This window comes from Anoplopoma fimbria, chromosome 18, assembly GCF_027596085.1.
Source record: "Anoplopoma fimbria isolate UVic2021 breed Golden Eagle Sablefish chromosome 18, Afim_UVic_2022, whole genome shotgun sequence".
Taxonomy (NCBI): Eukaryota; Metazoa; Chordata; class Actinopteri; order Perciformes; family Anoplopomatidae; genus Anoplopoma; species Anoplopoma fimbria.
Window position 1 is genome coordinate 21,910,225 of NC_072466.1, and position 19,327 is coordinate 21,929,551.

At 39.3% G+C, this 19,327-nt stretch overlaps 1 protein-coding gene across 2 annotated transcripts in view; it reads left to right on the forward strand.

Moving 5' to 3' along the window:
- cd2ap (CD2-associated protein) overlaps window positions 1-19,327 on the forward strand; it is a 59,739-nt gene that overhangs the window by 17,718 nt on the left and 22,694 nt on the right. The window contains exons 3-11 of one of the 2 annotated variants that reach the window (XM_054618893.1): window positions 4,844-5,021; window positions 6,248-6,348; window positions 7,642-7,768; window positions 9,323-9,501; window positions 13,707-13,794; window positions 14,116-14,210; window positions 15,151-15,249; window positions 16,314-16,367; window positions 17,688-17,724. In XM_054618893.1, coding sequence (XP_054474868.1) covers window positions 4,844-5,021; window positions 6,248-6,348; window positions 7,642-7,768; window positions 9,323-9,501; window positions 13,707-13,794; window positions 14,116-14,210; window positions 15,151-15,249; window positions 16,314-16,367; window positions 17,688-17,724 — 958 coding nt within the window. The remainder of the gene's footprint in view (window positions 1-4,843; window positions 5,022-6,247; window positions 6,349-7,641; window positions 7,769-9,322; window positions 9,502-13,706; window positions 13,795-14,115; window positions 14,211-15,150; window positions 15,250-16,313; window positions 16,368-17,687; window positions 17,725-19,327) is intronic. The other variant, XM_054618894.1, reaches the window with a different exon arrangement.

Below are 19,327 nucleotides of genomic sequence, written 5' to 3' on the forward strand. Positions count from 1 at the left end.
TCTTTGTTTAGCTTAGTCAGCAAGGCTTTTTTGCTAAACCACAGCAGCTTCATCTGCTGTGATTTAAGTTGCTTAGTAACGACAGCCTAGACCAGGTGGTGACCTCCTGTACTTCAGAGTGAAGCCAATGCAGAACCTGAATTATCTCTGCTGACCAGCAGGGGCGTCTCCTCTGGTTGCAAAAAGAAGTCTGATTTTATAGAGGTCCGAGAAATTGACTCTAATTCTCTCTTGATTTATTCCCTCAGTAAACATTGTAAACATGAGTTTATGGTCTCAATCTCTAGTTTCAAGTCTTCTTCAATACAGCAGAATGTTCATTTAGTAAATGATGGTCTATTTAAGGTCTAATAGACCATAAAGCAGAGTATGCTTTAGGGTGAGCTTACTGTGATTGACAGGTCGCTGCTGCTACCAGAGCTGTACCTCCACATTCCAAATATAGTAAAGCAGCTAAACAACTACCGTTGTTTAGCTGCACAAAAACAACATGGCAACTGCCGTAATCCAAGATGGCGACAGTGAAATTGCCGAACTCGAGGCTTCATAAAGCCTCTACGCAACCAATGGGTGACGTCAGGATGAGTGAGTCCACTTCTAATATACAGTCTACGGGCTAGAGATGAGCGCAACCCCCACAAGCACCTTGGATAAAATGGATAATAGTGGCACCGCTGGCTTTTTCCACAGATTGATATTTTGTATTAAGAATATGAATCTGCAAAGTAGCTAAAATTGTCAAGAAAATGTAGCGAGGTCTAAAAGTACTTATTACCCTCTAAGATGTAGCAAAGTAGAAGTTCAAAGATACATCAAATAGAAATACTCAAGTAAAATACAAGAACATCTTATGTACAGTGGAGAGCACAGAGTTCTTTGTAGATCCATCCTCCTAATTTTGCGCTCAATTTAACAGTGCACAGTTGTCTTCAGGGTGGAGCACGATATATGCAAATCATGTAGTCATTCATTGTGCAGACAGCAGCGATTCATGTCTAAAATATGTCCAAGTGGTACTAAAAAACTATGTCCTGGGTTGCCAGGTCTGTTATAGGGATTATGAAAACTCATGCTAATACTTGCGTCCCTGTGGAGGTCTTTTTAGTCCAAGCCCTAGAACACTCTGTACAGACTCGCAGCCATTAGTGTCACCTTTTCAGTGAAGAGCCGAAGTGTTTCTTTGAATTTCTATTGTGTTGGCCACTTCAACCATGGGACTTGTCGAACTTGTCACAGAAGACAAAATGTGCTTTTGTTTGCCGAGTATACTGGAAGAAGAGATGTTGCCGGTATTTAATGTGTGATCTAATTAACACCCCAAGATGTGTGTAAACAGTGTGTGTACATGTATGTGGCGATGTGTGGTCTTGCTTTTTGAAGCTCCCAAAATAGATCCCCTGACACTCTATAGTGTCTGTGAACTACATGCATGTTCCTCTTTTCTTTCTATGCATTCTTGTCTCTCTGTTGAAGTTGTTAACTTTAATTAGTCCATTTCTGCCTCTGTAATTGATAGTGTCTTACTGTAATGTACTGTTATGGAGGGCTGCAGGGGTGACGTATATTAATAAGCCAACCAGGAGGTCTGCGTCTCAATGGTTCCCTCGTCAAGAAGCCCACGGCCTTTTTCTATTGGATTTTGGATTATGCAGAAAATAAGCTCTGTGGCAAACAAACGTTTAGTTATGCGAGATAATCGTCACAAATGAACAGCACTTTTTATGATTTTTGAAGGGGCGAATACCTTCATAGACGTGAAAAGCTAATGTTAGGCAATAAACCACCTACACTAAAAGGGGCACTAGTTATTTAGCCGCTTGGTAGCAACCGCCTTTTTTAAGACACATAAAAGCTTCAAAATTCCCACTCATTTGAACGGCAGATTATTTACACAGTTTAACATTAACCATCACTGGGAATAAAGATTTACTGACGATCGTTATCCGACAATATTCAATAAAATATACCATCAGGACATCTGCTATTTGTGCTGTTCTAGTCACAGATCTCTGATCATGTTACATTGTAAATAACCAATAGAGCTAGTAACATTAGCAGCAACGCTAACGACTAACGAACAGAGGTTTTCCGTTCAGTTACATTATGATGCGTTCAGGCTCTGTTCGGTGAAAATGATGATGTTTCCCATCATTATCACGATGTGTTCACATTTTTTATTTCCTTATTATTTGAATTGTGTGTTTTATTGAAACACACTGTAAATGACTATAACAAAGTATAATGATTACATTTCTAATTTCTTTATGGTTTACTTTCTTCAGAACGCGGTTAAAATTATTTTTGGGAAGCTGCCAAAAAATCTAAATAGTCTGGAGCCTTGTAGACCAGCAAAAACAAAGGCTTTGTATCTGCCAATATAGATCATCAATGATTGAATTAGAATCGGCGGCAAAGAAACATGATCAAGGATCTCTAAAAATTACATTTGCTCACTTTTTTCTTTTGTGCTTATAAGATCTGTGATCCCATCCGTGATAGGATACAAACTTTGAATTTTGTGATCCCTTTCGCCACTATTTTCTACTGAATTTATATTGTAAAACGAAATCTCGTAAGCTTGTGTTAACCACGGAACTTATTTCAGACACTAAAGCAAATACCCATTAGAAAATAAAACCCACTGACTTTGAGACAAGGGAACAATACAAAACTGCTGACTCATTTCCAGATTTTAGGACTCATTCCTGCAGCGCTCTATTTTGTTGCTTTTCCTCTAATGTCTGTCTCAGTGCCTGGTACACACACACACACACACACACACACACACAGCTGGACTTCCTCGCCAGTGGAATAGCAAAGTCAGCGTGTGCGAACCAGGTAAACACACATTTAAGTGCTGTTCCTCTGAGCTCCCAGTGTGAGGTTTCTTATTTGGAATGGCTGGAAACTCCAGAGCACCAAACCAATCCCTCTGTGTTTGAGTTTTTTTTCAGATTTGAAAATATCGACTCGGTGGGCCTGTTTGTGGATGATTGGAGCTCTTGTCAGTGAAAGGCTCTGTCACCTTTTGCCACGAATCAACACAAATTAAAAGACAGGAGTGACCCGACTGAGGTTTTTCAAAACTACATAATTTATCATATCATCAAATTATGATCTTTATCTTTCTGATGGTCCTTGAAAACATCACGTCTAACGAACGCCTTGTTCAGAAAACGAAACCCAAACTAAGCTAAAATTGTGGTACTTCATCAAAAACATTTTATTCTACATGTCTGGTTTAAAGTTTTGCCACAAATAAAACGTTCACTCTAAACAGATCCTGTAAAAAAACTTAAATTCTGAGCTCTTCAACGCAACTAGGAAGCCATGATTGATTCACCTGAAACCAACAGTCACATGACAAACATTCTGTGAAACTTTGACTGAGTTGCAGGCTGCTGAACACAGAGCAGAGAGGGGAGGGGAGGAGAGATTTTATGATTTATGGCATTGTTACTATGTCATATTGCACAAAATACATTTTAGAGGTGCAGGACTTTCATGTTGCAGTGAAATTGAAGGCCACTGAGAGGAAAATGTGACAGGAGCAAAACACCCCAAAACTGCTTGGGGTTCAGAGGGGGTTAGAAGTGTGATCCCACCCAAAAGCTGACAGGAGCACGGGACTTCAAAGTTCATAAATAACAAAATACAAAGAGCTGGAAAGAAGAGTTTCAGATTTTTCTTCAGTTATTTGTGGTTGTTTGTAGTCAAGTTTTTACAAAATAAGCTTTTGGGTAAAATCATCTTACATTTCTGTATTTGTGTCTTTTAATTAATGACTCTAATAGCACCTTTCAAACAATTCAAAGTGTTGTACATGATGCAAAGATGTGCATTACAATGACATTTAAATGCAACAAAATAAAAAAACAAATCTATGAAATCAAATAAATAAAGATACAAATATAGAGGGAAAAATTGACCAAAAGTGTGCAAGTTTAAATGCAGTAATAAGCTGCTGCAAAAGCATTCCCCATGCAGGTTAGGTTAATTTGAGACTTTTAAGTTTCCTTCAAATATGGTTGTTTGCTTATCTGTGTGAGTTATATCCATATTTGAGCACTCTCATTTTATCATTATACTTGCAAAATAAATGGCAAGTGATAAATACATGAGACTTCGTGGTAAGAGCTGTGAATGCCACATAGCTTGCAATGCACCTTCATTATATGGACCGGCTCACACACAATGCACTAGTGTCTGAGTGCTCCTGACTCTATTTAGTTAAGGTGCGACTTGGACTTTGTGCTGCTGTCAGGGAGTTCCCCCGGCCGAGCGAATGCGGCTGCTGGCCGTGTGACGCCATCGGGGATCGTTAGCTACATTCAGCATTAGAGGTCTGTAAATAATAATAATTAAGCCTTTATTAGTCCCACAATGGGGAAATTATTTCTCTGCATTTAACCCATCCCCGAGGAGCAGTGGGCTGCAATGAAGCGCCCGGGGAGCAACTTGGGGTAAGGTGTCTTGCACTGACACAAGTTGCCATAGCGTCAGGTTATTTTGTGGCTCTTTAGCTTGGCAGAATGTATATTGTCACACACCTCACTTCCCCTCCTCATGTTATGTGACAACATGGTTTCTATCTCAGCTGCCTGCATAGCTCCTGGATGAAGAATGGACATGCATTGTGTTTTTCAGTGCAGTGAAATGTTTCCCAGACCACATCCAGAAGTGGTCTGGATGACCACACTGTGTGTTTTGGCTGCAGTCCTAAGAGGAACATTGGGAGCTACTGGTGTTATTTTGTGCTGTAAAGTGTATTTTGTGTGTAAAGACGCAGTGGAAAGGAAATCTTCCAACTTATTGCCGTGTCTGGTCTTTTCTTTTCTTTTAGGAAGTGAAGAAGGAATCCAAAGAGGTCAAGGAAACCAAGAGTGAGCCAAAAGAGGAGGCCTCTCAGCCTCTGAGGAGAGAGAAGAGCGCGGGGAACGTGGCCAACCTGGTCCAGAGGATGAGCACCATCGGCATCCCCACCGGAGGCTTCCTGCCTCAGCCGCCCGCCGCTTCAAAGAGTAAGACGCTCTGCTTTTTGTTCACTTGAAAGGATGCCTGTGAATAGTCGGCGTGGTGTACAGGGTGAGGGTGGTAGCATGGTCTACGCTTATCAATTATTACTCCACCTGAGCTCTTGTGTCCTTCCATGTGTGCCTATTTGTGTGTTGCATTCCAGCACGATGTCCAGTCCTGTTGGGTCTTCTCCCACTTAGCTACAGTTGCTATGTTTCTATTCTTTATAGAATGGCATGCTTATTGAGAATTCCCAACATCAGGGGGAAAAAATGCAACTGTAAAACACAATAGCACTGTTAACCCTTTAAACTAGAAACCTCCCGATCTGAAACAAAACACCAAACAGCTCGAGCATGCGGAACGTAAAAAAAAGTGCATAGTTCAAATAATGTAAGTTCTGTTGAGAAATATTTTGTTCATGTTTCTACTTTCAGACTTATCAGGAGTTCATTTATTCAACTTTAATGAAAAAACATGTTTTGTGTTTTTATTTTTTTATTTCTGACACAATTTTTGTGGAATGTCTTTTTTTTTTCATACATGGCCTTTTAGTTTTAGGCTGTACAGATTTGCGGTATATGAAGCGTTTGAGAAATCTCCAATAAATTACATCACAATAAGTTCAAAGGGTTAATACCTGGCGATGCCAATGTTTCCTGCATTATTGAGAGATATGGGACTTGTTCGCAATGTAAAGTCCCAGTTCAAAGAGACAATTGCTAATTGCTGATGTCCCTGTCCATTTTAAGACCTTTTATTAATGTGGGACAGAGCGTAGTAATGAATAGTATAAAGATACTTATTGGTCCGCGGTGCTTATACATTGTCATCTTCCTAATTTTAAACATTTATAACCAGAATAGAATATAAAAGCCTATAGTGTAAATACAGTCAAAAACGTGATAATGGAGAAGCATGAGAAGTTGCGCTTCATGCTGTAATGTACAGTTGTGGCCAAAAGTTTTGAGAATGACACAAGTATTGGTTTTCACAAAGTTTGCTGCTTCAGTGTTTTTAGATCTTTTTGTCAGATGTTACTTTGGTATACTGAAGTATAATTACAAGCATTTCATTGACACTATGAAACATTCTAGAGGAGACGGAGACATGCCCGTGACGCGCACGCAGCCAAGCTCTTCCCCCCTGTTTGATAGAACACAGACTGACACGAGCTCACAACAGGTCGGTTGACTAACTGGTGTATTTCCTTCTGACCCGCCTCCCACAGAGCCCAAGAGGAGACAGTGCAAGGCTCTGTTTGACTATCAGCCGCAGAACGAGGACGAGCTAGAGCTGAAGATCGGAGACATCATAGACATCGTCGAAGAGGTACTTTTAAATGAATTCACTTAATAGACTGTAAATTATATTCTGTTATGAAGCAGGTAGCAAAGTCATTTCCTGGATTATCCACACTGGCCTCTTTTAACCGCTGACCTTTTTGAGTGTTTAGGATAAATAACACAGCAGTTTTGTGTGTGTAATTTGAGACCCGCTGGTGGAGGTGTACTATTGCAACCACTGAATGTATTTCACCAGTGATGACACAGCTGCTGTTAACTGGTTCATTTGTGGTGCTGGCAAGTCAGAACAGGTAGGAGACGGGGCTGTGCAGCAGACAGCAGCCACAAGTTCTCATGAGGAGTTAAATGTGTGCGCAACTCATTAAAAGCATCACATGTGTGTATTACGATGTAGTTATTGTTGATTTTCTACTGTTTTTTTATTGCTTATTTATAATACTTGTTTTTTTTTTTCGTTTTTTTTACTTTTATCTTGTCTTTCTTCTACTATGTCTCTTGTGTGCACTTTAATCTACGCTGCTGTAAGCCTGCAAATTTCCCCGCTGCGGGACTAATAAAGGATTATCTTATCTTATCTTATCTTAAATTGTTCTTTAACAAGTCAACTAACACTACTAAATGCACAAAGTTTCCCATGTTTTTATTTTTATTTTTTATTATTAATCCTCTATGTGATGATCATATATCTACTTTACTGCATGTGAAATATTAGCGGCACCAGTGGAACCGTTGAGCTCCCTAAAGCCACTAAAGCTTTAAAATCCTAACCGGGTTGCATCGCGCTCATAAGGAGAATCTTCAGAGATGGTCTTTCATGCAAACTTTACAAGATCTGAGAAAAAACTGGCACATCACACACACACACACACACACACACACACACACTACAGGATATTGTTAAGATTATCGTGCCAGAGGGCAGAATGCACCGCCTCTCGTGATCTCATGAGGAAGCAGATGTAAACAAGACGGAGACTGACGTGGCGCTACAAGTTGCTAAAGTGATGCTTTGCAGTGAGGAAACAACAAAAAGTAGGAGGTCTTGATGAGAAATGGCTGGGGAGATGTAAACAACCAAAGAACTCGAGGTATTAATATCAGTAAACGGTAGTGTGTTAGCTAATGTCAGTGCAGCTGGCTAGAATCTTTACTGTAACTCTGAAACACAGTCAAAGTGTGGTCCTGTTTGAAAATCAATGACATATTCATATAGATTTTAACTCCTAAATATCACACATGGTTTCTATTTTAAAGTACAGAAAAAACTAAATAGCATTACTATGTCATGTTTAAATCTCCTAATGTCTTCTCCGTGCAGGTTGAGGAGGGCTGGTGGAACGGCAGCTTCAACGGCAAGTCGGGACTGTTTCCCTCCAACTTTGTCAAAGAGCTGGACGCAACGGGGGAGGACGGAGACGCCAACGACGCGGCCGCAGACGAGACCGGTAAGACGGGGAAAACGGCACATGAGCGAGGCCTTCATAAGAATGAGTTCTAAAATGAATAAGTTATCTGATATGGAAAAGAAGTGCTCTTATGGACGATTTCAGTTTGAACTTCTAGATAAAATACACAGAAATAATCGAAGGACGTTGCCAATAAAGTTTAAATTGACCCAGATGACAGAGATTCCAACAGGAATAACAAGATCTTCAGTACTCTTATATGGAACAGTACAACAACAAGCTCTGTAACATGTGACAGAGGCTGCCTGCGTCAGAGGACAGAGACGATTACTTTTTCTCATATCTCATTCAAACATATTTGAGAATTGTTCATGTGGAGATCTCTTAACCCGTTTTTTCCCCAGGTTTTTCTCTTTGCATTATGGCCAATCATTCATTGTCAGTACAGTTAAGTGTAGTCATGTTCAGGTGTTATTGCAGCACAGCTGAAACAAGCCTGAACAAGAAGTTTGGCTGGGGGCTTCAAATGTTTCTAAGCCTTTTGTCTGCTAGTTATATGACTGGGAGGTACAGCAGCTCTTTAAGCAGCAGGTGTGTGTGTGTGTGTGTGTGTGTGTGTGTGTGTGTGTGTGTGTGTGTGTGTGTGCGTGTGTGTGCGTGTGCGTGTGCGCGTGCGCGTATACATGCTCATGCACATTTTAGGATCCACAGCTCGAGGTTAGATATTAAGTGAACGCTACAATGTCAGGAAATGTGATATAGTGTCAGATGTGATACTGGTTCCCCATCTTGTATCTGCTTTTCATTTCATTATGTGTGGTGTACTGTAGACATTAAGTCTTCTATGAATGAATATCTTAATTCATGTATTTAGGAATGGTGTAATGTAACTGTGTTTATAAATAAACAGAAGTTTGGCACCTTCTGGTGGCTGATGGGGGAATACAAATGTGTATTTTCCATAACAAATAATGTATCCTATCCTATAGATCCTTTCACAACCTAAACACAAATATTAGTGGGCATGTTGGCAACGGAAGTTTTGCAGTTTCAGTAAACATTGTAAACATGAGTTTATGGTCTCAATCTCTAGTTTCAAGTCTTGTTCAATACAGCATGATGTTCATTTAGTAAATGATGGTCCATTTAGAGTCAAATAGACCATAAAGCAGAGGATGCTTTAGGGCGGGGCTAACCTGGTGTTTGACAGGTTGCTGCTGCTACATGAGCCGTAAACGCCATCTCTACATCAGTCCTCAGCAGTTAACTTGAGTCTATGTCATAGTGTTTGTTGTTCTGTACATGACCTCAGATAACACAGATATCACATCAAGTGGTGATGTTACATTACACGCTAATTTTCTCCACCAAAGGTATATATATATCTGAGCACTAAATACTGGGCCATGTCTTCTATTAATCTCTATTCTAACTTGACAAGCTTTTGCCGTACTTCCCTTGCCGGAAGTGTGTGCGCACACTTCTCTACATCATCATAGTTTCCACACTGGAAAAGGGTCTATAGAGTTTTGCAACAGAAGGCAAAGCAGTAAGATGTGATTAATTCCCCCCCTCTGTGTCTCTCCTCCGCAGATGGAAGTGGAATGGAAAGCGGCGCCGCCTCCACGTCCCCTCAGCCTGCATCAGGGAACGGAGTCATTGCTCAGCCCAAGAAGATCCGAGGCGTAGGCTTCGGCGATATCTTCAGAGAAGGGTCGGTCAAACTAAAGGCCCGACTGCCGAGCCCCGAAACAGAGGAGAGGAAGGACAGAGTAAGTGAGACACAATCTCTGAATATATAAAACATGAAGTTGAATGCAAGACCATAACACTGTAAAATGTTGCACCACCATATTTGAGTGATATCGCGTCTCTAAGCTGACATCTCTTCTATCTGTCTTTGAGCTTGGCCGTTCAGATCAGCTATAAAACACTTTGCTGTTAGCGAACACATCGTAAGAACTAGTTTTTTTCCCCATCATAAACAATCACCTACTAGTAGGGCTGTACCGAATAATTTGAAGCTTCATTCATAACGTTGACATTGGAGTTATTATTATTCTTTAATTATCTCAGTCCAAATTTCAAAATATACTGAAATTGAGCAGCCAATGAAATGCCTTTTAATTAGGGCCTTTATTTTATTTTTTAAACATTTTTGTAAGAATAAAGATTCTTATCTTCTTAGATTCTGAATACAATCACATCTTCCAAAAATCTATTTTTAGAAAGGTTTTTATTTTCTTTCAAAAGACCTTAGATATTGCTGCTGAGAGACAGTAATCATACACACCAAATCCTAGTGTTACAGTGGTACTTTGTGTACAATTTGAATTAAATTTGAAATTGTCATGCTTCTCAGAAACACAAAGGCAGCATACCTAAACCTACCGATTTTATAAATGGGACAGAAGGCTTTATTTTTTTTAATTTTTATTATTGTTCTTGAAATCCCTGAAAAAAAAGTTTATTTGTCCAAGTTTAACATGATCACAATCAGTTGAGAACTTTTCAAGTATAAAAACTACATAATATAATCGTGTTCACATTCTACTCAGTGGACTGCAGTGAATCACTGAAAACAGTTTCTGCATGTAATCAAACTGAAAGGTTCACACACACACTACTGATTACAGAAATAATTGAGTCAAAGGCATTTATGACCTTGATTTTTCATTATCATCAACCGTTGGTCTTTTAGTTGAGCTGACAACATCAAGCTATTTGATATTTTCTCACTCGTAGCCTCGATAAAAAGCCTGGCATCAGATCACATATAGCGGCAACTTATGCAAATCAGATGAACTGGCTGGGCTCATTTCCATCTGTGGTCTATGTAAATCAAATCCACCCAAAATGTTTGGCTCCTGACATTTATTTGCAGCAGGCCATGTAAACTTCCACCCCAGTCTTAGTTCTATTTCTTAACTTCATTTATACGATACGTGTGTTATGTCTATATTCTTTATTTCTGCGTCGTTTTGGGGTAAGATTTACCTCTCTGTTTTTTACCGCCTAAACTGGACAAAGATTCATGTGAAGTTTCTGTTTGTTGTGAATACACTTGTTTTGCTGTCATCAGCACAGGTTCAATGACCCCAAATTCACACAGGGAATACCATTTACACTGACACACAGTTTGAAAACAATTTAGCCAGTGTGGAAACAGTAAGTTTACGTTTTTTAAATGGAAAACCTGAAGAAGTTTACATATATTCTTTCAGTTTTTATACATTCATTTATTTATTATTTTGAGCTTGAAATAACCAGAAGGGAGGATATACTGGGATCAATGGCATGTTGATAATAAAGGGATAGTTTGGATGTTTTTAAGTGTGGTTGTAAGAGGTGCCTCCCATATAAGTGTGTGTGTGTGTGTGTGTGTCAAAGTCAAAGTCAAAGTCAAAGTTGATGGAATTTGGTAGTATTTATATTTGCACAGCTTTACCTTGCTGTCATACGGCTATAAAGTATACGTTTCCAACAGGGAACTGCAGTTTGTGTAGTATGTTATGTATGTGTGTGTGTGTGTGTGTGTGTGTGTGTGTGTGTGTGTGTGTGTGTGTGTGTGTGTGTGTGTGTGTGTGTGTGTGTGTGTGTGTGTGTGTGTGTGTGTGTGTGTGTGTGTGTGTGTGTGTGTGTGTGTGTGTGTGTGTGTGTGAGTGTGAATAAATAATATTTTTTTACTTCGCACAACACAGGAGTTGCCCGTCTACCGCTGCACCAAAGTCACCCAATAACACAAAGAAAGGCAAAGCGGTGAAACAAATCTAAATATATGTACATTTAAACTTTGATTTAGGTGTTTAGTATATGTCCAAAGCAGTACAATACTTTGCTCCCGTGCTGGTAATCCTGCCTTGTTTCTCCAAACTCCATCTACTGTAGGAATACACTGACTATGGAGAAGTACCTCATACAACCACACTACTAAACGTCCAAACTATCCCTTTAACATAGTGACCTATCAAATAATAACATAGGCTCTCTGCTTTGTTCAGCACGTAACTCCGTTCTGAAACTCTCCCTTCTTCTCCTCCTCTCTCCTCTTCACAACAGCCCTCGCACTTTCTTTCACCACTAACACGGCTTCTTTCGCTCTCCTCCGCTCCTCACATGTCGCATGCTCTCACGCTCTCCTCCTCGCAGCCAACGATAACTCTCTATGCATATTATATCTCAGACATATAGCATCCTGCTCGTGATATTTTTGACGATTTTCTGCTAATCTCTGAAGTTCTGTCGAAAACCTGCCTGGTTACTTTTTATCAATCTTATACTATGCTTTCATTTCTGTTAGTTCCACAGCATGAGAGTGCTATATTTTTATTTTTGTCTTCTTTATTTCCTTGTAGACTTATTTTTTTATCCTTTGACTGACTAATCATCACTTACAAGCTGTAACATTAGACTTTTCTTCCTAGTAAAGCAGAAAAAGGTACAAACCATCTGTGTTTCACTGTTTAATTCTTCTTTCTCTCCATATCTTATACAATCCTTAAAGGGCGGATTGTGTCCATTGTTATTATCATTTTTTTAAAGTTTTTATATCATTCTGTAGCTTCCCGATGGTGTTCAACACAACATTCTGGTTGAAGAACGTCCGTTTAATGCGTCAAAATGCTAATATTCATAAGCGCTTCTAAAAAAGTTTTTTCAAGTGGCCTGACGTAGGTTTCGGTCTAATGACACTGCTACATATACAGTTCATATTCATCCTTGTATTCATTGAATAGAGTGGTGCAGGAATAAGTAATAAATAAGAATACGTTTGCACTCTTGGTTGCCAGGTCACAAAGTGAATGTTTTTATTAGTTTTTGTTTAGATGTTGGAGATAAGGTTTGTTGTTAACACAGACACATATTTTAAGGTTTTGTTCTAATGAGGTACGTCAGTAAATACCCCTTTGGTGAATTTGAAGCTTTTACGTGTCTTAAACAAAACCATCGCTAACAAGTGGCTATATGACTTTAGAGCCTCACTGTGGTTGGTTTATAGATCTAACATTAGCTTTTTCCTTCTGCCGTTTATATTCAAGCTTCAAACATCATTAAGGGGTCTTCAATTGTGAAGATTATTTTGCTGAATAAAAGGTGTGTTTGCCACAGAGCTTGTTTTCATCCCGGTGGCCTATAAAATACTGTATCCCTTCACTACTCTATTGCATTGAGTAACTTGGATGACACCACGTTAGTTCGCATTCGAAAGTCGCACAATAACATAAACCAGACTGACCGATTGAGGCAGCGGTAGACCAGCAACTGCTGTGTTCCAAGAGGTAAAAATACTGCTTTTGTCAGTTGAGTCTTGGTTCTTTGAAGAGACCATAGATAATGGCTTCAGTTACCTGTCGAAAAGGGCTGTCTTACTGCAAGGTAAAGCGGTGAGAATATTCTAAATACAGCATGCACTGATATGGATTTTTATTTTTAAGGTGGGCCTTCTTTTTGGATGGCTAAAATACAGTTTCCCCCAGTCCACAGCCACTTTATCTTATTGTCAGAGCTCAAAATCACCAGACTCCATTGACACAAAAGATAATTTTACCAAGCAGAACACTGATATATACATACAACCACGCTTCAAGATATTAGAACCAACCATTAAAGTTATTTCCAAACCAAGCACAGCTTAAGTTGACTCAGCTAGTGCTAGCATTCTTATTATTCATAACCTTATTGATAGCTCATTTTGGTAACCTACATTACTGCTATTTGCGAAAAAGCTGAGTGGGCGTTTTTATCTGACAACCTTGGAAAAGAACACAGGTGGACCTGCCCCTGTATCTGCCCTTTAACCCCCCAAAATTAACATCTTTCACACAAACATTTACACTCAGCAGCACAGAGTCATGTTACTCCACTCACTGGGTTCAGACAGGAACCCGTCTCTTAGACGGGGACTCTACCACACGAAGCCACACATCCACTCATGTGCGATAAATCATTTCCATCTGTATGGTTTGCTTCATTTTAGCCAATCCCATCATTACCATCCGCTGCAAAGCCCGCCCATCCCAACATGACAGACTCGCAGAGAGCAGACGGAGACGGCAAATCCAAAGGTAAAGCACCGTAAAAGCACTGCAGAGGACGCTTTGACGTGTGGGAGAGTGTATATAATGTAACCGGTTGCTTGTTTGTGTGTGGTGGTGGGGAAAAAAGTTTTTTTCTGTTTACCTATTTACTTCTAAAGTGGGCGTGCTAGCTCTGTAAGCATTTTTAGCATCTGTCATTAGTTAAAAGCTTTTTTTGAAGTTATTCAAAAAGACTATTGATTTAAACCTTGTGTGTTTGTGTACATCTTCTACTCTCTGTTGGGTTTCCTATTATGCTTCTTTCATATGAATCCTTTTTTTAAGACTCCAACATATCTGTTTCCTCAGCGAAAGAGTACTGTAAGGTCACATTTGCTTTTGAGGCGACGAATGAGGACGAGCTGACCATCAAGGAGGGAGATATCATCCACATCCTGAGCAAGGTAGGCGTTCGCTGCTTTGTACATTAAAGGAATACTTCACAGCTTGGTTTCTGTGGAAATAACAGTAAAAATGTTCACAATGTTTCTAAAATGTTCAGCAAATTTCTACCCAATCATCTTGGGAGTTTTCAGTGTGTAGTAATCAAGTAGTCCTTTAAAATGGCAACGAAATCTAAAGTTCAAACTAAAAAAGTCAAATGCACATACAGTGTGATTTATTATTAGAAATATGCTCGAGCCATATTGTTTTTTTTCTTCAAGGGGGGCCATGTTAAAAAACAGCCAGCAGTTGGCCCGAGGGCCGAAGCTTGCACACCCACGAGTTAGATTGATCATTTGAGATTTGATAAATGAACAGAAAATATAAGCATGATTAAAAGAAGGATTACTCTAAAACAAAACACATTCTGATGTACTGAATACACATTCATGTCTTCTGTCATATTTTTGGAGGATTCTACAAATAGAATCTTTTTATTTTGTCACTCTGATTATTTAATATTTCTTTTTTATTTGTGTGACCTCTAAAATAAATCATTGTCAGAAAAGGATCTTTCTGATGCAGATGATTGCCTCCTTGTAGGGTCACTGTCATTCAGGAGTAATAGATTACATGGCTGAGCTCAGCTGCCTGTGACATCATGTCGAGGTATGAGGTCTCACTCAGCGTTGTAAGAGGGACTGGTGACTCCTGTCTGTTGCCATACCAACACTGTGGTAGAGAGCTACCACCATCTAGTGGAGACAGTTGAGAAGTGCTCGTTAAAATGATCACAAGAGTTGTGTTTATCTTTTTTCTACTTTTCTAGAGTGAGTTTAACTTTGGATGGTGCTTTGTGAAGTTTAATTTCTTTCCTTTTTGAACCTGCATCTTGCAGCAGTTTAAAGAAACAGCAGGAATATAGGAGCGAAAGTGACTTTTGTTTTGGATCTGCAACAGGACACAGGAGAGCCCGGCTGGTGGCGAGGGGAGATCGGGGGCAGAGACGGAGTTTTCCCAGACAACTTTGTAGTCCTGGTGTCTGAATCTGAGAGGGAGGTGAGAACACCTTGAAGCTAAACTACTAAACAAATCCTAAAGTTGAAGCGTCTCAATTATGAAGACTTGGGGTTCTTCTTTGTTTTAGGAATATATTTGGGTTTTGGACTCATGGTCATTTTAATTGAAATTGTTTAAGTAGTGTGACGTTTTGAGGGGCGTCTTAACCTTGTGCTGCACTTTAAAAAAAAGTTTCCACTGTGTTTAATATTGGTCCAGTATAGGGGGAGAACGCTGTTACTGGCAATTTAATTTAGCTTATTTTTGTGAAAGACGTGTTCAGATTGTTATGAGGAGTGCTGACAACGTTACAGAGAGGACCGAGAAATATAACCTTTACCTTTACCTTTTGCTGGGTCTGTCAGAAGTAAGTCTGAGCTGAACAACAATCAGAGCTTGTCAGTGGTTAAAAAAAAAAAGAAGCACTCTTTAGTGGACGGCGCCGGCTTGACTCTGTCTGATTACATTGCAGCCCGTTTAGAGGATGCCACCTACTGTCTTCTCCCTTCAATACTGGACCAGTTTCATTGCGCTGATTAGTCAGTTTGCCACAAAAAAAACATGGGAAAACAGGTTGGAAAAAAATACTAAAGTTACCTTTCAAAAGCTCTATAAAGTTTACATTTTCAAAGTAAAATATGTTTTGAGCCTGTAAACGTTCCATCTAAACGTCCTTTCACCAAGACATCTCAGCAGATACGAATGATACAGAGCGACACATTTGAAATAAAGCAAAACGTGTAATGTAGAGTTGGGGGGGGGGGGAGTATAATGGAGCCATTCATAACCATGCTAATTTTTTGTCTCAACTCTTGACACATGGCGTTCCATTACCTTCCATCATCTAATTGAAATGAATGAGCAGTAAAGCACAACTTATGTTTTCCACATCACACAGGCATATGGATAATCAGCCGGATGCTTTTTAGCTAATTGCTCATAAGTCTCTTCCAGGAATCTCTAACCAGCTTTTGAAAGCAGCTACAGAGAGACGGCGTTAGCGCTTTCACCATATTTCCACATTACTTAATTTTATTCTCTTGTCGTTGTGTTCGTAATTTCAGACGCCCACGTCGAGAGGGTCGCTGAGATCATCTCCCAAGCAGGAGTCAGAAGAGGTAAGCCAAAGTCCCCCCTTTAAAGGGAAGGTTGAGCCTTTTTGAAGTGGGGTTTTTATGAGGTACTCATCCACAGTCAGTGTATAACCTATAGGTGCACTTTGGGGCAAAAATAGGAGGCTGGATCTATGAAGAACCTGCTCTTTTTCTATCAGTGGAGGAATGTAGCTAAGTACATTTATTCAAGTACACAAGTACAATATTGTGGTATTTCCATTTTATGTTACTTTCTACTGCTAGAATATATATATTTTTTAATATTTATTTGACAATATTAGTTACTATTTAGGCTACTTATATTCAGATTTTTAATACAAAATATAAATCGACTTATATACTGTGATGTATTATCAAGAAGTATATAATTATTAAGTATATAAAGTACCTAATATGAGCTACACCTTTACCAGCTGCTACATCAAAGTGATGACCACATTAATGCATCAATGATTATAATCCAGTTATATAGGCCTGATGAAAATATATTATATGATTAAAGAGTATACTTTTACTTTAATTATATTTTGATGCCAAAACTTTTGTACTTTTTCTTAAGTAACATTTTGAATGCAGGACTTTTACTGTATTATAAAATTATTTTATCATAAATACATTGTATAAATGTACAAAAAATTTGTCAAAAAGTCACTTTCAAATAAGTAAAGTCACTTAAGATTTAAGATTTGGAATATGTCGATGACTACATGAAGATTTCTTGCTCGGTTTGTGGTCTTTAACGGTTGGATGCGCTCACTCTGTACTTGTACTGGGCCGTAGTCGGTCGGTAGTATTATCATGTAAATCTGCGTTTCGTCTGCACAATCACGGTAAGATATTTAGTCGTCTACTAATGTGAGCTAGTGGGAGCATGTAGAGGTAGAGCAGAAGAGGATGGCGTTTCGAGGAACTCCAGATGTCATCACGCTCAGATTTGTTATTACAGACGGACAACACAGCGGCCTCTGTCCTTCAAATAGGAATCAAACCGATTGCGCAACAGGCCAGAGCGTCCAATCCAGTCTTCAATCCGCGCAGTGATGTGTTGCGTTTGACCGCGTAGGAAGTCAGCGCTGAGATTTAATAGCACGACAGAAACAATTGTCCAATCTGTAGATTTTCCATTGAAGCTGCTGTTTTCATGTTGTCTGACTGGTTGTAATCTCTCTCTACGATTGATCGAAACGATAAAAACAAACCTTGTTATCTTTGAATATTCAAATGGCAAGGTAGTGGTATAATAGGTTCTTAACTGATGTCAAGTCACACTCGCCAATATTTCCTCTCTCCCTCTTTCTCTCTCTCACTCTCTCTTCCTGTCAGAAGCCGAAGAAGCCACCTCCCCCATCAAAAAGCATAGGTAAGTAACACTTATCACCCTCCGCCTCATTCAATTCCACCAGCTCAGTGGGGAGTGTGAGGAAACGGTGCGACTTGATGAGTGCAGCAGATAACACCGGTTCTCCAACAATAGCTCACTTCATACTGAATGTATTCACCTTTTATGCTGCTTCAGAGTATGCAGAGCCACAGCAGGATCAAACAACCAGGCTAAATCAAAGTACTAAGTCAGATTTAAATTGTTTTCCTTCCTGTGTTGATGAATATAGAACAAGTATAAAACAGTGTTTTTTTGTTGTTGTTATTCTCATTTCAGCCACATGAGGCTGTAATGCACCATTACAACGTTGTTAAGTCCTATTTAGAACTTGTAGTAGTGTTTCACCCAAGCCTCTTGTCGCTGAAATTAGTATTACAACAACAAAAATAAATATAATTCAACTGGCAAAGAAATGTCCAACCCATTTCACAGATGGAAAAAATCCCTTAGAAAAATGATCTTGGCAAAAAAGAAAAAAAATGCTCATCTGGTTATCAACACAGGAGAGAAATTTTTTTTCAGACTTAGAAAATGGATCCTCTCACTTGCCTTTCAGAGCTTCCATAAGTTTATGTATGCTTAGTCGTAAGTTTAAGTGAGAGAGCATGCAATGCAACTCACGTTTTTACAAACACCACCTTCTGAATGACAAAATAAATTAGAGCATAAAGTATATGAAAACAAAATTTGTGGCTTTGGATTTCAGAGACACAGATGTGATGCTTTAAAAAAAGTTTAAATTGTATTTGATCTTGGTTCTTTTTTTCTTCTAATGGTTCACTTATCCATTTGCGTGTGTAAAAATGTTAAATGGCGGTTGCTACAGCAACCAGATGTCCAATTCCCTAAGACCAGTGTCGGTATATAACCAGTACATGAAGCAAAGTGGGAAAAAAAAAGGCCAGGAACCCGTTTACTTTACCCGATAGAGCAAATTGTGTTCCCTTTGAAAGATGTTTCAGAAATCCGATCAGGGTTGAAAAGGGTCAGTAATCACATAACTTAAGTGCCTGTGAACATTCTGACAGCCGAGCGGTTTACCAGGAGAATGGAGAACGGCATGTGCAGAGGTCAATGAGGGCTTTTTTTTCCCTGGCACTTTCAAAGTTGCCACGTTAGTACAATTCAGAGAAAGGACCAAGCGTTAAATGTCAAACACAATACATGGAACGTGTCCAAGTAAACCCCTGTTCCAGATTGATGTGATTCAATTCAATTAAATTCAGTTTATTTTGTATAGCCCAGAATCACAAATTAGCCTCAGAGGGCTTTACAATCTGTGCACATGCGACATCCTCTGTCCTTCCCTCACATCGGCACAGGAAAAACTCCCCTAAAAACCCCTTTAACAGGGAGAAAAAAGGAAGAAACCTCTGGGAGAACGACAGAGGAGGTCCTTCTCCAGGATGGACAGAATGTGACAATAATGTCATGTAGTACAGAATGTCACAGCATAACAGTAGATACAATGACATTCAATGTATATGATTCATAAACCTGATTCGAGGAAGCACAAGAACTCCTTAAGAAGCAAAATCAGTAATGTATAAATAGGAGATTAATACATAGCCAGGAGAGAAGA